The sequence below is a fragment of the Leptonotus elevatus genome, chromosome 3 (genome assembly GCF_054856555.1).
Source record: "Leptonotus elevatus isolate MCC_2025b chromosome 3, RoL_Lele_1.0, whole genome shotgun sequence".
Classification (NCBI taxonomy): Eukaryota; Metazoa; Chordata; class Actinopteri; order Syngnathiformes; family Syngnathidae; genus Leptonotus; species Leptonotus elevatus.
In genome coordinates, this window is record NC_141241.1 from 24040011 (window position 1) to 24063809 (window position 23799).

Here is a 23799-nt window from a genome sequence, read left to right on the forward strand (position 1 = left end):
CGGAGATGAAATACAGTTAAAGGGGAAGTCATTATTGGAATGTAAATTAAGCAGCAAAATCCAGCCGTATTTATCCATCTCAGGGAGCGGCCATTTTACCACTTGCTTTCCACTGAAGATGACATCACAGTCGCTCAGTCTCAGGTAACAACCAATCACAGCTCAGCTTCAGAAAACAGGTGAACTGTGATTGGTCGTTGCTTGAGCACTGAGCAGCATTGATGTCATCATCAGTCGATAGCAAGTGGAAAAATGGCCGCCCCCGGAGATGGATAAAAATGGCTGGATTTTGTTTCATAACTCATATTCCAACAATGTAATATTATTCAGAATGGCATGTTTAGACTAGTAAGGTCACATATAAGTTGTCAAAAAATATTAAAGGTTGACTTCCACTTTAAGCATGATTCATGGTGCTTGACCATGGCAATGCTATTTTTGTGAATTCTCCTAAATCAGGCCAAATGCACACATAACTGTTTTGTTCTAAACATGTTTCAGATTTAATAAGTAAATAGTACATGTCTTGTTTTTGTTGTTAAACAACTTTACAAATTGTATCAAATCATAGTTGTTCATAACAGAATTTGGCTTCACTAGGCACTTGAATCCACATTCTGTTGTTAGAAAGTGTTACATTAAGTTGTCTATCTGCTATACTCAAGGTCATTTTGACATCACTTCCCAGTGCAACAGTCAGGTTTAAATAGTGTAACTTTAAAGGATTTATTTAATAAATGTTATTAAAAAAGAAGAAGATGTGTATACATTGCACACATATTTATCTTGTTTGTGTCGATTCCAAAGAGTCGCCATTAGATAGTCTGACCACACAGTACAATAACACTTGCTTCTTGGGCCACTATATGTGCATTTCCGTTATAAATGCCATTGTTTATACCCTATTGTTGATACATCTTTGATAAGTTCCCTTTCTACAGTTTGTTTGCAATCGTGCTTGTTGCAGATTGTTCTCCTGGTTGAAAAGTTCCCTTTGTCAGTTAATTATGGAGGTGTAACAGTGATTTTTCAGGTTTCAATCTGCACACTGATAGATTTATGTTCCCAGTGCGTGGCAACCCTACATCTGCAGTCGCTCCCTGCATTAGACTTTTAAATCGTTGCTCTTCCATGAAATTCAATTACATGCCACTTATAGTTTGTGTCAAATGGCACCTCCGTGGCTGCTATTTGCCGTCGAAACTGAGTAACGTGAGCTGCAGCTGTTTAACAGCCTCTCAATTTATGTGGGACTTAGTAACACTCTTATTTATTGCCTTTTCGTCAGGCTTTTAATCACACTAACAGTCTGTGTGTTAACATTTTGACACCCACAAATTTGATGACCTGAGAAGAGTTACAATCCTGGAACCCCGACTGTACTGACAAGTTTGCTCTATATTATTTATTTGGTTGTTACGAACATAACTATGAGATTCATTTTTCAAAAACCATTTCCAGTTCAATACATTTTGTAGAAACTTTATTTAGACGTACACCACCGTTGTTATTTACGTCGCAACGCTTTCAGTGCGTAGTGACGTAGAATGGCGGCTGGCTCTCTGCCGAGCAATGCGAAATGTGAATAAAGACTGCAAGGTAAGCCTCGTAGCGTTCCTAAAGAAACATGTGAGTGCTCATGGGCCTCTTGGCTGATTCTCTGACCAGTGCTCTCCTCGCTCGCTCTGTCAGTTTAGGTGGACGGCCAAGCCTTGGCAGGTTTGCAGTTGTGCCATACTTTTTTTTTTAATGGTGCTCCTTGAGCTTTTTTTTATTAATTAATTTAGTTATTTTAGCCCCTTTGGACCCATAGATGATTGCAGTGGACATGACATATTTGCGTATCCAAACCAATAAAACGCATATTTTGGATGTTGTCAACACTTCTGGTTCATGATTGGATCCTAGCTAACCAATCACAATCGCAAGTTGATTTGCATGATGTTCATGTGAAAAATGTTACATTACGTAGGTTTACAACACATTACAGCCATATTATCCTGGCGTCCACTATAACAAATAAAAACATGAGATAACCCCCAAAAGAAAATTCCATGTTTTTCTCATGTGGGAAAAGAGTCAAAATCAACAATAATAATAATAATAATAATAATTGCCCAGCAGAAAAAAATGCGTGTCTGAATGGGTTAAATCCAGCTATTCTTTAAACTTTTCCACAATTTTATCCCTGACCTGTCTGATGAGTTCCTTGGTCTTCATGATGCTGTTGTTCACTAATGTTCTCTAATCGCTGAGGGCTTCACAGAGCAGGTGTTTTCATATTGAGAGTAATTATACACAAGTGGACTATTTACTCATTCTCCCAGTCAGAAAAGGCTTCTGCTGCACACTTTTTTGGGTGCACAGATTCTTCCATCAACGTAAGCACATTACTTACGCACCTTCATGAAATATACACACTCTGGGTGGAACGACTGGCGGAATGTGGCGGAATATGCAGAACAAGACTGCAGAACATACTGTAGGTGTTCCATGTCTCTGTGCTCTGTATTGTGCCCTAGTCATTTCTGTCCAATGGGCGCGTCAATTGTCACGTGTGGATGTGTTTACACAATATAGTTCACTTGAAAAAAGTGTGAATGTGAACTGAAACAAATGGAGAAAAAATAAATTGCGACAAAAATACTTTTCTGGTGTGAATAAACCCTTCATCGCGAACGGGAGTTAATAATCTAGTGTTAATAATTTTGGGGTTACTGGGTGTTGATTTGGGTGTTTTTTGAACACTCAAAGTGAAGAAAAAGCTCTTCGGGTGGTGTTATTTCAGCGAGTCAAAGTCATTGACTCACTGAGTTACCTTCTACATTCGGGTTATTTTCTCTCTTTTCTCATTTAGTGAGTCGTGCGGGAACTAGACGTACAAGAAATAATTTTGCGGCAACAAATATTTACTATCTCGTGGCGTACTTGTTAATGTTGTTTCCCCCCAAGTGCTATAGGTACTAGGTTTGAGTCCCACTGTCTCCATTTCGGTTGGAAAATAGAAACTTGTCAAGAAGGAACTGTGAGAAATGAACACAAAAAGGAATGAAACTAACACTTTGTGGTTGAAAGTGACAACTAAACTGTGAGAAATTAATACCAAAAAATGAAAGGAAATAACACTTTAAAGTGTTTAAAAAAATAACACTGACAATGTGAAAAAATAACACTGATAGGTAAAAATAGATAACACTTTAAAGTGCAAAAAGTTACTTTTATGTGTCAAATAATAACACTACGGGTGTTGTAATTTCACTCTACCAATAAGTTAAATTTTTACACTTTTTGGAAGTGTAAATTTAATTCAGAACTGGTGAGAACTATATAAACTCAAGGAAAGTGTTAAATTAACACTATGTGAGTTAAATTTACACTTCCGATTTTACTGTGTATGTTAACATTTTATTGCTCTGGATTGTGTTTAAGTGTATCAGAGTACAGGGGACCGAATACAAACGCACACCACACTTTGCAATAAAACCATAAACCAAACCAAACCAAATTCCTGAACAAGACCCTAAACAAGAGCAACACACAAGCAGTAACTGAATAGATTGATTGAACAAATTGAACATTCTCAGATGCTGATAATGAACCAATCCAACTTTGACCCCAAATGCCTCAAATATTTTGCATGCGATATTATTAGAGAAAATGAATGTTTGAATAAAATTGATCATGAACAGTTGGAGACAGCAGCTAGGGGTACAATCTAATACTTAAGTAAAATTGTATTAGCAAGGAATTGGCTGATAGAGGTAGCATCCCTAAACATTTCAGGCTGATTAAAGCGTGAGTAATTATTTTCTGTTTGTGGTTGTGGTGTATGCAGTAATTACTTTGCAATGGTGCAAATCCTCAGTCCACTTAAATGTGTCGCTCCCTATCCAGATGGTTGCAAAGAGGTTCTAAAATAAGCAAGAGGTGATGATACCATTAGTACAGAGATTGGTAGAAAACAAAGGAAAGCAATAGTCTAATGCCTGATGTTTGCATATTCCAGCAAGTCATTGCAAAGGATTAGTCATAAGCGCTTTAAAACCTCCTTCGAGGAGGTTAAGTTTTCACTTGCATCTGTTGATGTGTTTGTTAGAAGGCAGTCAGTAGGATTAGAGCAAAATTACACAGATACATACTTCCTTGATCTAAACTTGTTTGACTTTGACTGAGAATAAACGTCAACATTTTTACTTCAAACCTAGTTTTCAGTTTAAACATTTGTGTCAGAAAAACAATCCACTAAAAGAATACCTGTAAAGATACCTTTAAATTTAAATGTGTTCATCCATTAGATTTTTTTTAATTTACCGCTATGATTTATAAACTTCAAACTATGTGGATTATTTTACTGTCCAGTCAGCATCGATGTGCTAACAATTAATGAATGTACGACATTTACTACAAGTGCTTCATACATGTGTTTAGTGCATATTTGCTGAGGTAACACATAATAACACTCCGATCCTGAAGAATTGACATAATCAGACCAATACCTTTCCTATTGCTGTAGACTGGACCCTTTTCGGTTTGCATTCAAACAAATTAATGGCATGAGATGAGGTCAATCAACAGCTTCTGATACACAACTTACAAGATCACATTATTTATAACTACATTATTAGATAAGCAAACGTATTGGAACAGACAGGCTAAAATAGATGGCTAAGACTGTATAGATCCCAGGAAAATGTTAATACTAATATTTACAGTAGTTGCATTTAAAAAACTGCAATAAAAAGTTGTTTTGGGATGGGGAGGTTATTAGTCTTCTCTTTCACAGGTAAAATGCTTGCCCCTTAATTGCTGTTGTTGTTGTTGTTGTTTGTTGTTAAATTCTACTCCTCACATCTAAAAAAATAAAATAATAATAATAATAATAATGTATTGTTATTATTATTATTTTTATTGTTATAATAATAACAATAATAATGATAATAAGAATGATCATTATTATTATTAGAATATAAGGGGGGGGGGAAACAAACTATACTTGCCAACAGGACATTCCCATACACCCACCTGTTACTTGGGTCACCTTGTTGTAATTTGATGATAAAAATCACAGATACGTGCAGTCTGGTGTGAGTTATTTAACACATCTCTGTTACAGCAGCAAACCTGTCATATTTTCTTACAAAAAAAAGTTAATATTTTTGTGGCTTATTTTTCAGAGGATGGATGGTTATTTTGAGTCTGGGTTGTGTAAGGCTCATTTATAGATGTTGCTAGTACTCCGTGAAATGGAATATAAGGAAAAGCTACTTTAATTGTGTATCAAATGTGACTCACAAGCTGGACATACTGGCTCGACAGTGTCCTTGCACTCACTTTGATGAGTAAAACAGGGCAGCACCTTTTTGTTATCTGCAATTGGGTTACCATTGTGTGCAAATAGGTAAACAATGAGAGGAAAAGGATGAACTGTCCTTTAGGTATTTGCTGGTAAACTCACGTACATGTCCCCTGACTAAATAGATTTTCAGTTTAAACAATAATAATGACTCCCTGTTTGTAAATAGGAGTTCAAATTATAATTTATACTGGCACATTACTACTTTAAATCTGTTGGTCAAAAAAATACTTAATTTATAGCATGAATGGGTTGGGGTAAAAAAAAGGGGGGGGGGGAGGACTACAACAACAAAAAGGCACCTGTTCAGCTTGGAGGTGCTGTGGAAAAACTGAGTCCAGGTCCATCGCAGTGTGCTATAATAGCTTAGCTGTGGAGATAGGGGAAAACCTAAAAACTTTGTAACTGTTGAAAGAGTGCTGCACCATTTTTTTTTTCAGTTTTAAATCATGATTTAGTCACACTTTTGGCAAAAACAACTCTATTTTTACAATGGGGTGAGGCTCCGATGAATGAAGCACATATGAATATTGGAAGACAGTGCCTAAGCAGATGGAAACAAATAACAGTTTTAAATGACATATGAGGTGTAATACCTCTCTCACCTTTGCCATTGTCATTTGTAAATATGTAACACTAACACACAAACCTGTTAGCCACTTCCTTATACAGTATAACAGAGCAGTAACAAGCCATGAATGTCTTTCTACAGAAGGGGTTCTTAACCTGGGTTCGATCGAACCCCAAGGGTTCAGTGAGTCAGTCTCAGATGTTCGGCGATGGTCAAGACACACACTTGACTCATATGATTGGTGATTACACTCACCACTTGGCCATCATTAGCTGCAGGTGATCACGCTACATTGCTTGGCCTATGTGTGCTGCAGGGAATTTGCCGCACTTAGTAGTCGACTTGTGGCTGTTGTGATGGTATATCATGTGATTTCTTTATTATTTTAATCCCCTCATACTAACTATGTCCAGCAAAAAAAGAGACAAATATGTGCAATATATGTATAACATATGTCATATATACAACGGAACATATGGTGTTTCACAGGGCTCAATTCTGGGGCCTCTGCTGTTTTCACTTGTTGAGTTTCCATCCACCCATTTTGATTTAAATTTTCAAGAAATGCAAAAATAAAACTGAATGGAAACGCTAGCAAATTCAAACACGGGCCCAAATTTTGCAAAAGCGTTTTTACGCTTAGAGGGGATGGATTTTGAAGCGTATCGAAAAAAGGAAAATGTGAATTTGGCAATGGAAACAGTTTTTGCGAATAACCGCTGGCAAGACCAGATACACGTCGCACGTTTTGACCGGATATTACATCACACTTACGTTTGTAGTCCCAAAGCAATGTCGGATGATAAAGTAAGGTATGTTTGGGGGGACGACGAAACAAAAATATTTTTGAAATGAATTAAATTCTTCTCCTTCTTTTAAATTATTGGTGGATTCTATCTCTATGGTGTATATTGCCACCTACAACGGCGGAAACCCCTCTCAATATTCACAAAAGAAGAACAGATGGAAATGGGCATAAGTCTCATTTTTCGTTTTGCACATTTTCAGTAAATTTGCTTAAAAAATTCGAAACAATTTAATGGAAACCTGACTATTGTATCTGCTGCCATTGGGTTCCATCCTAAAAATACACTCATGGATAAATATGGACATGAGTGAAGGGAGTCAGCGTCCAAACTGCATGATTTGCAATGCCAAATTAAGCAATTCTATTCCAGCACAACTAGCTTTCTAGAAAAACAAAAGGAACACTTCCTTAAACTGCATGGCGATGGAGAATACAAGAGCACAACACTTGCTGAATTCAAGATGAAGAGAGCCAAATTCGAAGAAAAGGCTACTCTCCCTCTTCATTTTATTCAACAGTAAATCCTATATATATATTTGTCTTGAATTTGAGAAAAATAATAATAATCATTTTTCAATCAAGAAAGGTTTCGTGAATGCGCATAGGAAACTGTTGGGGTTCAGTACCTCCAACACGGTTAAGAGCCACTAAAGTCTGTAATGCAAGCAGGGAGTGTAAAATGCGTTAGAATAGGCATGGTATATATTTTGTTTTTATCTGTTTGTTGCATTGTATGTATACATGTTTAGTAAAGGTTTGAATCATTTGCCTGAGACCATGTCTGGGGCTTTAAAATGTTAAATAGGGCCTGTCTGGGACCAAACCAGGTTTATCTTCACAGTCTGGATTTCCACAAAAGCCTTAACAATATTGACCTGGAAGGAGAGAGGTGAATTTGAGAGGAGCCTACTAATCCTGTCATATGATACTAATCTACAGTCACAAACCTTAGCAATGAGGTGAAATTTGGGTACGTGTCCTCACAAAGCATGTTCGAGCCATTTGTAGCATTAAAATCACAATATATACTCAGATGTATATTTTGCTGGAGGCAATATGAAGGCATTGTTTACCTGTTCTCCAGTACTGTGAAAGATTGACAAAAACCTCCTGTAGTCTCCAGAAGGTTTCAATTAGAGTGAAGAAACAAAACCCTCTGCTGGACCTGCAGGACGGCCCTGAGTCAACAGGGCATATGGAGGGATCACACACACTCTTTCAGACCCCAAACTCAAGACAGATGGAGATAATAAAACAACATCTACCTCAGAACTTTCACTCAAAACAACTGGTTTGCGTTGAAGCTTCTTTTTTATTTCATCCTAGCCTCTGTGTGTTTAAACAGGCAGCTGTACAGTGTTAGGCTGTCTATATTAGCCTTTTCACTGCTGAAGTAGCCGGGTTGAGTGAACCCTGTGATATGTTCCAACCTACATGGTCGCCTGATTTGTCTACTCTTCCATAAGTGCACCTGAGCTTTGAGCCTACCCGAGTTGTCACTTTTTGTGTGAGGCTTTTGTACGTGTGTGTGTGTGTTTGTCAGAGAGCGAGAAAGAGAGAGAGAGAGATGCAACAACACATACACAAACAGGGGCAGAGATAATAGCAGGGATACATGCAAATGAGACAAAGATAACTTTGATGCCACTGGAGTGTCATTAATGTCTTTCCTCTCTGTCAGAACATCTGAGGCACAATCACAGGTGTGGACGAGAGTAAGAGGAGGAGAAGAGGAAGGTTTCTGTTTTGTTTTCATTTTAACGGATCTATACTTCATCGTTTTATATAATACCTGGATAATCATGTTTAACATCCTGCTGTCCGCACTGCTTGATCCTGACCGGCGCTTAAGGAGCTTCAGAAGGAGCGAACGACTTGCATCAATACTAGTATGTATCGTGTTTGTGTTTAACAGGAGTGTGTGATTTATTTTACCAAGTGCTGTTTCGTTTGGAAGGAAACTTGAATAAGTGCGGAAGCAGGTTGTGGAGTGCTTCATCTGCGGTGATCCTTTGACCTGGTCTTGCTTGCAAACCCCGAGGACAAGTCCGCTACTTCTGACTGCATTTTAGCCTTGTAGGATTATGTCTGGTGGGAATTAACCTCGAGACCACCTACACTGCTGCTGAGCCCTCCTCTTCTGTTGAGGAAACGAGGCAGAGGAAATCCGCAGTTGCGGAATTTGTTTGGGAGAAGCCAGGGTGTGTCTCCATTTTAATAGTGTAAGTGCTGGAAATTTTAATAGTGTAAGTGCTGGAAATTACATATAATTGTCATGTACTATCCAAACAACACTGTCATTTCTGACATTCTGGATTTTATATTGAAACTTTAGTTTGCTAGAACATGAGTAAATTGTAAAACAATGTAAGCTTGGCTTGTTATATCCTGAGGGTGGGGTTAGGTTTAGGAAGTCATATGAACTTAATTGAATGGCTTTTGTGGTCTCCTGCAAGATTACTTATCAGCCACAAACAGTCCTCCCAATTTTCTCTTTTTGTGTGAGAAATTAGTTTGTTGTTCCAGTAGTAAGCTACACAAGACACACCACTGTCCCAGAAAAAAACACGAAAGATGCAAATGATTACCTCCTACACATCTTTACTGCAATAGCACAAGCCTTTTCTACAGTTTTATATTTCATTTCAAAGAGGCGCATTGAGACTACGATTTTTTCCCTGCAGACTTCAAATGAAAAGGTCCTCATCTAACAACAAACATTGCACTCGCATCACTACATAGAAAGTGAGCATTCAGCATCAGCAGGGACAGCGGCGTCGCTTCTCTTCATTGTATCCCGGACTATGTATTCCACGGGACAACAGGGGTCGACATTTTGTCGAACTCCTTAAAAATGTACAAAGTCAAAAATAATCAAGCACAAATAGAGATCAGAGTAGATATGTATTCTAAATATAAACTTTAAAAAGTGTATTATTTCTGTGTTATGTCGTTAGATGGCCACTGTCGTCATTGTTTCTAATTCTAAGCACCCCTATATTTGTGGAATGGTCTGTTCCGCGCCGCCTAGACACGGCAGTAGCTCATAGAGCCCAGAGCAGGGAGAGGTTCAACCCCGCCTGCCATTGCTGTACACCGTCGTAGTGATGCCTTCGCTTCCCAACTTTCCATCCAGGGGTGGACACTAGCTACGAGACATCCACACAAAGTGAGCTTAGTCACGCCTTTGTGTGTTAATGTGTGCGTGTGTTTTTTAGACCGGCGTTTTCTGTCTCGGTACCTGACTGGAATGACGTTGACGATTTAGGCACCGACGATAAGATAATGAACTTTGGACTTTCCTCACGGCTCTCCGTGACATGTTTCCTGGATAAAGTGAAATAACACAACGGCCCGGCGTGGCGGCAGCTGGGCGACTGTTCAACTGGAGGGAAATATTGCATTCAGCCAAGTGACTATCAAAACAAAGGCAGCGGATCGGTTTTAAGCTGTCACTTTGGGAGCCGAACAGGAGAGGAAAATGTCCTCCAAAGCGTCAAATAAGGTGGGTTTCTGCTCGGGGAAAAATGCTCAAGTGTTTGTGTCCTTTCAACTCCAATCGCTAAAATGAGCACGATTGGGAAGTACGCGCTCTAATTCCTTGTTAGCGTGGTTGTAAAAGTTCGGTAGTTGGTTGTAAAAGTGACACCAGGCACAATGGTGGTTGTGTTTGTAGCTCAAGGTTATTCTGAAATCTACACTTGGTAGCATATCTTGTAACCAGGCATGCTCTTCTCGTAGCTAAATCTGACTTTGTACTGTTTGTTCTCGTTGATAAAAAGCATTTGTTTGCTGATACAATGGCCATGCTGTGTGGCCAAGTGGCATCTCCAAAGACAACCTGTTGATTGCATGTGTCCCTGACGTCATAATAGATTAGCGCAGGTACAGTGCATCCTAACGAAAACATTACACTGTTGTTTGAAAATTGCAAAGTTAAGGTGTGTTGGATGATTAAGCATAGCATTATATAGGGTTTTATCAACTTTTTGGTGTGAGGATTGTTTTTGCCATATGAAATTTATTAATTCTAAATAAATATCAGTAAGACATTATGTTCTTAATCTCAAAGAGGGAAATTAAGACCTCCTTTGATGTGTCATTTGTTGTGACCTGAAGCATTTTCTTTTGAAAACTCTCTGATCTTTTTATCTTATGAAACATCAAGGCATGTCCAAAGATAATTTAAAACAAAAAGCATTTGAAAAAAAATATTTATATATGATTTATCATTTGTGTTAGGTCCAAACCTCCTATGTGCAAAATCAGCAACATATTTTTCCCACAAATGTATATATTGGCCAGTCCTCACATGAATCTCTTTTCAAATTATTGACCAATCAAAATTGTTGACGGTTACTTGCTCTCTTTGACAATGTTAATGGCTCAACAAGCATGCCATTTTTTTTTGTTTCCTGAAAAGTGATCGTTCTAGAGATGTGAGGATTCTGCCCAGCCAGAGCCTGTCTTGCATTTAGCATCTGAATCATGTGAAAATTGGGTCAGTTCTTGTCTTTACAGACAGCAGAACAACTGATTTAACTGTCCTGTTGTCTGACAGAGGAGTCCTGCAACGTTGTATGGTGTACCTCAAGTGTATCAATTTTAGAATGCATTAGTTGAACGAAATACCGTATTTTGTAAACAGACCATTGAGTGTATTTTCAAGTGGGTCAATCCTCTTATTACAAGTGTGTGTGTTGCATGCGTGTGTGTGTTCAATAGTACCTTGCAATTTGTAGATTTTTTTTTGCCACTTTGACAAGTGAGGAATGTGCTGTGTTTGTCTATTAGAGGTGGTGAAATTCAGGTTTGAGCAGTTGTTCCAGTTAGACGAAACCAGTTTTGTCAACTGTTGTGGTGAACATGTTGATTCGTATGACTTCCGATTGTAAAATGCTAGTGCGTAGTAAGAGATGTAGAGTTTTAGTTACTCAGATTTTTCTGTACTTTGTAAAATACACAGTATTTAGGGGCACACTCTGAGAACTGTTTTACTATATTTCTGATAAAAGGGCTGAATTGGTGCAGAAATGTGTCAGCATTAAAACATATTGAATATAATAAGAAGCACATTTAATATATTGGTCAATAACACATGATGTGTGAGTAGATGAATCATTTGTTTGCTCAAATTTTAGTGGGAAAATGCCACTAATAGGGGCAGTCTGAAGCCCTCCCTGCTTAAGGTGTTTGTTTTTTTTACAAGCTATTTTGAGCAGTGTTGGTTACTAAGCCATGATCATGAAACTATTCAGAAAATATTCCTTTGGAATGAAATCGTCTGTTTTGCCAACCTCCTTATCTGCCTGCCTACTGTGCTAATGTAACACCGCTACACACGCACTTCATTCTGCTTGGACACTACACTTAAATCAATTAAATAGTAAATGTTAATGTAGGAGTTTTATAAGATTTTTTTCCTTCTCTTCCACCAACCCTTACGCCATCTTCCTCACATGCAGTGACCTCGGGCCAGACGTCACTGCATGATTAGCAGACAGTGCCAAGGCAATGGATATATATAAAGCAGGCATCCAAGGCTGCATGCAGACGTGCCCTCACTCAATTTCGTGGCAACTCCATCATGCATTGTCACTTTTAGAAATCATCCTGTGAATCAAATATGTCTGTGCTGTGGTTCGTCTTTCAACGTCCAGTTACTTCTGCCTCATGAGTCGTGATAGATTGGTAGTGAGTCCTACACTGACTGCATTAGGTTAGTGTTTAACTGTAATAAAAAAAGTTGGGATGTTTTATTCAATGTATTTATGTGGGTGTGTTGATGAGTTGGCATGCTTGTATGATGGCGCCAGTGTCAGATAGTCAGATATGTTTTTGTGACTTTCTCCACCTTGACAATGGCAGGAAAGTGTGGCCTTGCTGTTTGCCACCTTGTACCAAACCTCTGAATCATATTTCCTATATCAGAGTTTGTCAAGCTATAATAGCTATAGACTAAGAAAAAAACCTTTAACACTCATTTTGAGTTGTCCATTAAAAGCAGTGCTTACTTGGGTCTAACTTGAAATGTTTTTAAAATTGTACCCCTCAATCTATACGTACTTGTCAAATGACTTGCTATAATAAGCATGCTTATCATTTTGTATGGAGTCTTAGCCAAGGAGAAGAAAATTATTTTATTAAGGTGTATTGGCCCGGCTAAATTGTAAACACTGCTAATCTTCTAACATTAGACACATTATATCCTTTTTTTAATGAGCAATACTTGCCTTTACATTTGGCCTCAATCCATTCCTGTTTACTGTCATGGATGCAAAAAGAAAGTTGATGTTATTTAGAGCATCACTAGACCCACTAGTCTTCAGGCTTCTTGTTTTAAATTAAAAGACAGATTGAAATGAGTGGGATATGCATTTGAATGCAGGAGGTGGTATTAATTAGTGTTGCATAGTGAGGCAAGAACAGCCGCAGCTTAGCTTTGATGATTACACTTCACCATTTACTTCACGGAAGGAGGGAAACATAATTAGACGACCAAGTGCAAGGAGGAACGGAGCATAGCATGTTTTTCTTCTAGGTCAGAATCACAGCAGATTGGCTAGTGAAAGACACAAAATTGAGAGGCAAATGTCTAGTTTATTATACATTCACTTCACTTTCTCAGTTTTATGCAATTGTTGTTGTTCACATTTTTTGCTTAATTAAACTTGCAAAACATCAGTAGTGAAGAATTATAATTGTTTTATTATTTGATGAGGTCTACTAATTAGTGATGTTACTAGGGCTGCCAAGATTAGTCGACTAGTCAAGACGACGTCGACAATCAAAACCGTCAACAATTAATATTAACAGTCGATGAGTCATTTATTTATGTATTTATTTGTGTGTGTGTGTGTGTGTGGGGGGGGGGGGGGGGGCTTTTAGCCTCTTTCTGATAATAACGCTACAACATATTACATGTAAAATGGAGACAAATACGCTTTGCTAAAAGTGCCCCGATGGACGTAAAACTAAAGGGAGCTAACCATTAATTAATATTAATAGTCGACGAATCATTTATTTATGTATTTACTTATTTGCCGCCCTGTTTTTGTCAAACTGCCTCGTCTCGCATTTCTTTCGGAGCTGGATGCCATGTCTGTGACGCACATGCGCAGTAGTGTTCATCCGGGTCATCCGCGTTGGAAAGAAAAGCATTATGGGGTGTTAAAAAAAAATCGCTTCGGCAATATATCGCAATATTACAGCGCACAATTCTCGTATCAATTCAGTATGCGGCCGAATCGATGTTTAAACATAATTTTTTTATGGAAATATTCAACAAAACATCTTACTTGGGGTTAGGATTCACACTTTAAGCATGGAAGATTGTTATTAATGGAACATTAAGCCTTAATATTTTTATTTCAATGCTGTTCAACCATGAAAAAGATTGCAATCCGTTTGTTAAATACAGTGGCTCACAGTTATAAGTCTGAAGTTTCAGATAAATATACACATCTTACAGTGTACATGTACAAGTTTACTGATTAGTAGTGATTGGAAAGTGAAGCTTCATGAACCTTCATGATGCACTTGCAAACATTATTATTTTTTTATTCCTATAAATGGTGCTCTTGGTTTAAAGATAATGGCGATTGAAATTGATTACATTCCAACTGCATCTTTAAACTAAAAGTGCCATCTAGAGGAGACAAAAAAGATCACAAGTGCTTCATGAAGCTTCGTCTGTCTGTCTGGTTAGTTATTGAGCTAGCTGGCACCTTTAAATCAAGACTGCCATCTAGAGGAGGTAAAAGACATCACAGGTGCTTCATAAATCTTCAATTGTCTGTCTGTCTGTCTAGTTAGCTGTTTAGCCAGCTAGCTAGAACCTTTAAACCAAGAGTGCCATCTAGAGGAGTAAAAAAATATATCACAAGGGCTTCATGAAGCTTCATTTGTCCGTCTGTCTGTCTGGTTAGCTGTTTAGTTGGCTAACTGGCACATTTAAACCAAGAGTGCCATCTAGAGGAGTCCAAAAAATATCACCAGTGATTCATTTGTCTATTACTACTGATTAGTATTTTAAAATTTTTGAGAATTTAAAAAGGAAGCATGTTGGGGCTGATGCCTAATAATATTTCTGGCATAGTGCAGTCATGTCTGGAAGCTAGCATTAGCACCGTGTGTGTAGCATGATGTCCTGTTTTGGCACGCTAATATTTGTAAGGTTTACAGAGGCTTTAGTCAGCGAACTCGCGTTCATTAATAACCAAAACAGTTTGCCACCGAACGTGTTGACATCGAACGTGCTCCCTCACAGAGGTCTATTTCTCTCCTTTGACTCTTGACAGCTTTGCCTCATCCCCTCAATGGCAACACATTACAATAAAGCACAAATTAGTTCATTATAATATCCAGTACAGCGCTTAAAAAAAGTTCCTCCTAATCTTTAAGGATGAATTTTTTTCATTTATTTCAGGTGCATACCATATTCTGTTTGTGAAGATAAATTGACTGCTCTTAAATAAAAAATAAAAAAAAGCATTTGGATAAAAGGGTAAATAAAACAACATTTTAAAAAGTATTCATTCTGTGTTCAGCACAGTGTATTTTCCTAATTTTACTCATCTGATTTCACTACCTTTTAGGCCTACATTAAAAAAGGCTTAGTCCCTAAGAAGAGTGAAATATAGTGTCGTAGTATTAGTGCTAGTTTTTGATTAAATTTTAAAATACACTAAAGATTTACAGCAAAACAAATTCTAAAGCCACAGTATCACCATCAATTTATAAACATGTCAGAAATTATGGTACAAGCTGCAAAATCTAATCAAAGTTCAATGTACTATAATTTTAATGGTCTTCATTATTAATTTGTACATACTTTTAAATAATTCAAAATGTAAACTAATGATGTTAAAAAAAAAAAAAAAAACGAACAGCCGCCTGTTGGTGCAATATGCTGCTATTTGCAGATCATCGCTGTCCTGTGAAAAACACGTTCAATTTTTACATTTATGAGATGAAACTGAAAGCAGACATCCCAAAAACGTCCCAAAAAAATGGACATAAATGTTTTTCACAGGACAGCGACAATATGTTCTGATTAGTCGACTGGCAAAATAATCGTTTGTGGCAGCCCTTGTTACGAATACGATACAAAATTTTAAACCTGGATTAGGTAGACATTTTGAATAGTTAGCACCCATCAATTCAAAATATCTTTGTAACAATGCAAACAATTGCAATTTTAACGGTTTACATTTTTAAAACATATTCATCTTTATATTCATTGTTTAGGAAAATCTTGTATAAAAACTGTGACTTTGTGCAGCAATATTTATATGGATGTGCTGCTTTATCAGACCATGTGCAATGCAATTTTAAACTTATCTGTGTGGGCTTTTAGCCTCTTTCTGATAATAACACTACAACGTGTAAAATGGACACAAATACGCTTTGCTAAAAGTGCCCCGATGGACGTAAAAATAGAGGGAGCTAACCATTAGCTTTAGTGTTAAGGATATTTTCTCAAGTAGTGTTTAGCACCAAGCACTTACTTGATGGTACATCCTGACATATGATAACTAGTACACATTCACAATAATATTTACCAACCTGTTTAATTTCATCGTAGAATTTGGGGTGTGTACCTTTCAGATGTTTGGTCAAATTTGACGTGTTACTGCCATGTAGCAATGCTTGCAGACCGGCCGGTCACAGTTTGTGGGCTTTCCCGACTTAGTACTGCCAGACAGCACTTTTACATTTTGGATGGTCAAGTTAAATGGGTTGTGACATACCTCTACTAGATTTAGTATCGATTAATATTGAGGTAGTGATTTATTTTGACAACCCTATTAATATATCTCGACCAAGGGCATTAAACATAATAATCTTGTGACCGCTTGAATAGCAACTAATCACTCTCAAATTATACACTTAAAGTTTTAAATTACAGAAAAAGACTACCAGTTGGCTTACATATCCATCAAATCTGTTTAGATTGAGGTATTTTTGTGTCAAATATTATTAAGCCGTGTTGTTCCAAAATATGGTTGGTACTCCTTTTTGCTTCTGAAAATGACTTTGAAAGAAGTCCTTCTGGGGTGTCTTTTCATACAATACACGAGTTTGGTTTCTGGAGTTATTTTTGTGCATTTCTATTATCAAAATTCCCCCAAAACAGATCTGTACCTTAACATTTGACAATTTGTTGATTAATCATCTACTTTTGTGTAATAACAGGAATTGAGAGGGGAAGAATGTGCCTTATCTCAAAGAACGCTTGTCTTCTTATAATAAACAGCTCCATGGGAAGCTGTGCAAACACTAAATGCTGGATATACTCCTAACTTTGCCCTTTGTTTCACTTCAGCTACACTGTGTCCTGCTGGTATGATGTCACACTATTTACATAGCTGACGCAGCGTACGCCGTCCAGAAAACACCCTGTGGTGGAAACACAAACCAGATTAGGGTTTAGCTTTCGAATTGCTCAGAGGAACGATGTCTTTACAATCTAAATTCATATGAGAGACAATGTAACTCTGACCTCCTCAACCTATATGAAAACAAGCAACACACCTTCCATATGCATACAGCAGGCCATGGTTGGATGTTGTCCTGCACCTCAAGGTGGGCAGGTGTAAACTGTCACTATGGATGATGGGGGGTGTTCTCTTGCCCATATTGAAAACAACAGCTCAAGGCAATACATTTCACCGGGGCTCCAGTTTGTTTTTCTTGTTTCACTTTTTTTTTTTACCAGTTTTGGTCCAGTTCTGACCTCTGTGTAAAGTGTGTCTTGAGTCTTGGCACTACATCATAAATTATTTAATTTGTCACTACCAATGGTACTAACACAGATGATGAGTCAAGTGTATTTTGTGAGAGGAAAAAGAAGGGAAAAACCTTTCTAAAGGAGGAGATGAGGAAGGGTTATTGCAGGGTCGAATGGACAAAGTGTGTGGGGGTGGGTGGTGGGGTTATGGCAGATGCACTGGCGATAATCTGAGTCACATGCCATATCTTAGTTTTCCTCTCTTCTACAGTATAATCACTGTATTAGTGCATTTCGCATAGTTTTCATATTCAATCGTGGCCAATCCGTTAAGATTGTTACCTGCCACTGTGACACCCGGCTGCGGTGTTCTTGAGTAAGACACCGATATCCTGAACTGCTGCCCGGGTGCAGCCCCCTGCTGCAGCGGATGCCACTAACTGTGTGTCCTTGCTGGGATGGGTCAAATGCAGATGTCAAATTTTGTGCAGGCTATGTGTGTACATGACAGAAAAAAAGTGTTCTTCTTATTCTTCTCCTCCTCTTCATAGGTTAACCTCAAACCATTTTGAGATGCTAGTCTAAAATTAGAACAAAATTGGCTACAACCCAAACTGTTGGTGTTACAAAATGTTTGTATGAAGTGTAAAGGAAATATTTAAGTACAAATTTACGGACGTCCATCAGCCGGTCGGCTCGCCATCAGCCGCATCACATTTCCGTGTTAAAGTTTGAATTAGCTCTGCTCTGCCGTCCGTCAGCAATGAATCTCCGTGCGGAAACACAAAATATTGGTTCCGGGTGTCGTAATATGTTTCCTAAAATTACTGTACAAAGTATTTTGATGTAAATATTGACGGGGAAATCCGACGTAAATCAAAATTCAGGTTACATTGCCAGAGTAGGAACGGAACTCTGCCGTAACTTGAGGACTCCCTGTACTATACTCAAGAGTACAACAAATATAGAACAGTATAAATGATCAAATATAGAACAGTATAAATGATAAGTCGGCTGCTGCGCGCAACACCCACAAAACTCCGGAGAGCTGCGTTCGAGCACTCTTGAGTGGCCACGCAAGACCGGCCAGTCCTTGCAGTACAACCGCGTCTTCTTTAAATGTGGAAATTGGATGGATGTTCAACTCTTCAATAAACCTTTGAAACAAAACTGCTCCTTTGCCACAAGAAATCGTAGTGGAGGAGCAGAGGAGGGGGGGGGGGGGGGAAACTCATTCAGTTAGGTTCAACAGTGCAGAAATTTTACTTGTAGTTTACACAAGTGTCAGCCACCACAGAAACTTTCTGGGACTGCCAATTGTCATTGCAATATGGCATTGCAAATGTGAAGGATAATTGATTACTTTGAATTCATTTCGACAGAACATTTACTGATTAAGACTATTTTTATCACTATCCTGCGAGCATGGAGGTCTCAGAGAAGGTGGGCGTGTGTTTAGTCCGTATAGGAGGTGTGGGGGGGGGTGTCCGCACCTGATGATGTCATAGAGTGAGCACCCACTCGTTTTCTCGGGTTAGGAGGGGCTGGTGCTTGGAGAGCAGAATGACCTAGAATTTTTCATAGAGGGGCGAATGGAAGAAAAACACCACTTCGGTGATGTTTTTGGTGAAGAATTAGCATTTTAACATGGCCAAAAGCTCCAAAACGTAGTTTTTTCAAATTACTGTCCCTTTCAGTACTAAAAATGAACTCCGAACAGAAGTATTAGATGAGCCTGATACGTGAAATGAAATTATGATGATTTTTAGTTATGATCCGACATGCAGCTACTGCTTGCAAACTGCAAATGCAGTGAGCAGGCTGTGCAAACTACACTTGCATTTTCATGCCTTCCACATCATCACATGTGGTTTACATGTTCAAATGATTCAACAGGATTGTTGATGCGTGTTTCTGAAGACATACCTTGCACGATGGCTTAATTTACTCCATGTCGTTTTGGACATATGGCCCACTGTGACACACAAGCCAACATAGCTTCATCTTCAAAAGATAATGACAAGTCATGGCTGCCTACCAGCTGTGTGTTAAGCTGTGCATTCGGTCAATTTTTACTTTACTTCCCGTTTACTTCTTCAACTTGGAAACCAAAGTAGATGGAAAAAATTGACTCTTTGATTGGCTGATGTCAAGCTAGACTCTGATTGGCTGCTCACAAATGACTGTTGGTTGCCTTAATGTTACTGTACCATGATTATTGATCCTATAGTCCACTGTTTCTCAGCCCTGGTATCCAGCCTGTTTTTCCATGTCTCTCTCAGTCAACACACCTGAGGATTGTTATCAGGCTTCATGCAAGCTTGCTGATTAGCTAATCGTTTGAAACACCTGTGTTGTTGTGGGAGACATGGAAAACACTGCTATAGTCACCCACCCAACCTTGTATTGCACTTTGGAATGTACATGACTGGGTGCAGGTGACGTTGAAAAAACTGTATTAGACAGCGGACCAGTGGTTGTGGACCTCTGCTCTATAGTAGATAAAACCAATTAATTAAATAAATAAATGTATTATTAGTAGTGGAAGTCCCCCATGAGATGCGGGTGTCGCAGTCACCCTGTCCCCTCTTATTATTTTTTTCAACACCCGTCTCCCATACACTTCCCTCGTTCACCTTTTTTGGGGGGGGTCTTTAACAGGCATACCTGCATACCTGGCCGTGCCAAAGTCATTTTGATACACACCGCTACATAACGGACTGGACACTGAATTACAAATAGCCCTCAGGCCATACTTTGGACATCCCTGATTTTTTTTTTTCCGTGTCTAAAAAAACCCACATCCAGACCGTCAATGCTGAGGCAAGACAATAGGGCATGGCACATTTTCATCACTTAAATTTGTTAATGTGTGGCAAATAACAGATGTCGTCAGATGCCACGGTGTCAGACCAAAGTATCGTTTCTGCCTACCAGTAACAATATACTGACTGTATTTTTTTGCACTCAAAGTCACTGATTTAGTGCTAGCTTTTTGAAAAGAGTTGTGATTAGTTTAGAAAGTCCTGACTGCTAAGTCCCTTGTATTGTATAATGTGACTGCTTATGCTTTAATTTAAATCGGAAAATGGTCTTGGTTTTTAGCAATGTATAATTAATAAATTTTCACTCTGCTGCTCAAAAGCTTTCTGGAAAATATTACATAACCTGTCTTGGTAGATTCTTTGTTCCTCATCAGACACCCGTTCTAGCAAAGCCAGGACACTCCAAGCTGGCTTTTTTGGCAGTGCAGGTCAGGGTAGGCCTCTGCAGGGATTTATCAGTCCTATTACAGACATAAGGGATTTGACACAGGGAGTTTTGTGTGTTTGAGAGTGAGAGAGACTGTGGATTCATGGAGGATGATTTGGGTTTGCCATGGCTCAGCTGGATAGGGAAGAGAGAAATAGGATGGAACAGATTCATCCCAAGGCTTGTTGCTTTACATGCCTTTATACAACACACCCACACTATTTGAGTTCGTTTGCTTATGTGTCTGTTCATTTTGTTATTGCACTGTATTTTCATAGAGGGAATGGATAATCAACCTGTACCAAAACCAACTGTATATTAGGGGTGTGGATCTCTCAATTAATAGACAATGTGCTGCTATGCTGTACATTGGGTGTGATCTGATTCAAGGTTTATTTTAAAGTAAACAATTACAGTTTCAGTTTGATTCAGTGGATGTCAGTAGATTATTGTAAATGTGGCATTTGCTTCAAAAATATACTATATCTACAGTAAATGATAGTTCAATATGTCTCTAATACTATTTTAAAGTGTAACAATTTGGTACTCTTTTGAGACACTCACATCTTTTATTTCAAAACCGATTTTCTGAATCTATTCATTTTTGTAACAACCATAATATTTATTTATCATTACATTACATTACATTGTTTTTCTTTAAATGTATGGGTTTATAGTACAAACCACCATTCACATTATCCATGTTTCTTATTGTGCAATTGCTCAAATTGGCTCCGCTGTACACAGACATGTTCACTAATTTTGTTACAGTCTGAAATGAGAGCAATCATTGTTGATTCCCAACTTTTTGTCTGTTCTCTTTAATTACTTTGTTTGACACTGGTCTGTGTTTCTATATGAAGAATGCAAGCGCCCCGTTCCTATCGCAATCAGCTCTTCGGGAATTGGTAATTATGTTGCTATTTAAGTGCTTGGGAAAAAGGCCGGTCAAACAGTAACTCATTAATTCACTATAGATTCTGTCCCACAACACGTCTATTGTAGCAAAGTCCTCAGAGGGCTTGGGAATGCCGTTGAGTGGGCTTGGCCTCTTGTTGCATGCCGCCATGTAACTGTCAACAATTTGTTCATATGTGAACGTTTGTAATATGAAAAAATTGAATGGAATTTTGTTATTGTGTGTTTGTCATAGAATATTACAAATGCCTTCCAGTTTGGGCATTTACATACTGGTACTGCTTTTGTCATGATAATCCATCAAGACAAGCAGTAGCAAATTTTTGCTCATGTGGGTACAGCTGAAGCAGACCGAGAGACGCTTACTGAAAAAGCACTTTTTTGCAGATGGATGGGTGGAGTAGAAATAACAAAGTACTAAGTAGCATATAAATAAGTGTAATGAGTGAAATTGAAACGAAACAACCAAACGGTGATGAGCGGGAAAAATTCAGGGAGACCTTTTTGAATGAGAAACTGGCAGAGAGTTGGGCCATGTCTCCTTATCTACACATTCCAAAGTGTGTGTTTGCCTTTCTGTCTATTTGTGTGCATATAATGTGAGAGAGAGGGAGAGAGAGTTTGGAGGCTCATGTGTGTGTGTGTGTGGGGCGGGGGGGGGGGGGGGGGGCAGGGGGGATACCTGGTGTATGTGTAGATAAGCTGAATACAAAGGTTTCAGTTCTGGTCCTGGTTATAAATCTGTCTTGTTTCTGCTACCATAATGTGAAGTTCCCTGGAGCAGGGGTGGGCATCGAGGGCCGGAGATCTGCAGGTTTTGCATGTTGCCCTTCTCCAACACAGCTGATATATGATCAGCTCATCAGCAAGCTCTGCATAAGCCTGATAACGATCCTGTTGATTGGAATCAGCTTGTGTTGGAAGTGAGAAACCTGCAAGACTCCGGCCCTCGAGGACCGAGATTGCCCACCTCTGCCCTAGAGATACACCTACAGAGTATAATGATCATTAATAGTAAATCAGCATTATACATGCATGGACAAAGTGTTAAAGAATGAAGTGAAAAAAAAATCAATGCTCACCGAAATAACCTGAAACTGATGTAAGTAATAATGAAACATTTACTGATAATTAACAAATGAAAATTTGGCATTGCTTAATTTTTTTATTTGTCTAAAAGCTCCAGTTTTGTTTTATTTCTAAGTATACTGTCCCAGATGTTTTGTGGCTTCTCAATGTGCATTTGGGCATTTTCCAGTTCCATCACTTTCAAGGTATATCAGTGACCATTTTGGGTTTTCCTTGCTTAACAGGATACCAACAATCTAAAAAAAAGAGCATTCCCCAGTGTAACATGAAGGAGGGGTTAGTTCCACTGTATCAAGACATTCCGGAGCAAAATTTCAGCTTCAGTGTCAGAAAGCCTGTTCTCAGCTACAGATCATGGGTCCTCCAACAGGATAATGACTCAAGATAAAAATACCTAAGATTTGCTTAGACGAAAACATTGGGAATTCTGAAGAGCCTCGATGTACAGTGTTTCCTATTTGAACCTCAGGCCACCACTACCCACATAAGTCAATCTGTTTTTGTCCCCAGTTTGCCCTTTCTTGAGCAAGAACCTAAAATGGTTGACAATCTAATTGTTTTAGCAGATTATCCTTCTTTCTGATGACTGGTTAAGAGTGGACTAATCCAGATAATTGGGTCCAAAACGAGCTGGGCCGGAAATCTTAAATAATGAACGTGTTTAATATTTAGAAGCAAGCAAGAACATTTTACACGTTTAGCATAGGATCTTGTTGCATTCGTATCACGGCAAATAAAATCCGTAAATAGTTTTAAATCAGGTGGGTGTCGCTCTCTGTGCCTGTAGCGGACATTGAATTTGATGATCTGTGCAGCATTCTCAGCAATCAGTCTTGTATTTGTCTTTATTCATTTTATTAACAGCTTTGATTCAAAGTTAGCACATGACGCTATCCCTTTGCGGCTCTCTTCTTCTGCTATCTATAAAGTACGTCATTATGTGGGTGTGCCTTAGTGTGCCACCAAGTGTTCAGATGGAGACGCCACAGTTTGTGTGGAAAGCGGTTAAATGGGAGCTACTTTAGGCACGCTGCTGTATTAAAATTTAATTATTTGCACTTGCCTTGAAAAAAACT

At 38.5% G+C, this 23799-nt stretch overlaps 1 protein-coding gene across 10 annotated transcripts in view; it reads left to right on the top strand.

The window, feature by feature from the left end:
• Positions 1–23799, top strand: part of tjp1a (tight junction protein 1a) — a 129137-nt gene that overhangs the window by 54205 nt on the left and 51133 nt on the right. The window contains exon 1 of one of the 10 annotated variants that reach the window (XM_086072328.1): positions 9782–10237. The exons of the other annotated variants lie outside the window; for them this stretch is intronic. Within the exon in view, the coding sequence (XP_085928454.1) occupies positions 10214–10237 (24 nt within the window). The 5' untranslated portion in view covers positions 9782–10213. Of the gene's footprint in view, positions 1–9781; positions 10238–23799 lie in introns of those variants that run through there. 10 annotated transcript variants of the gene reach the window in all.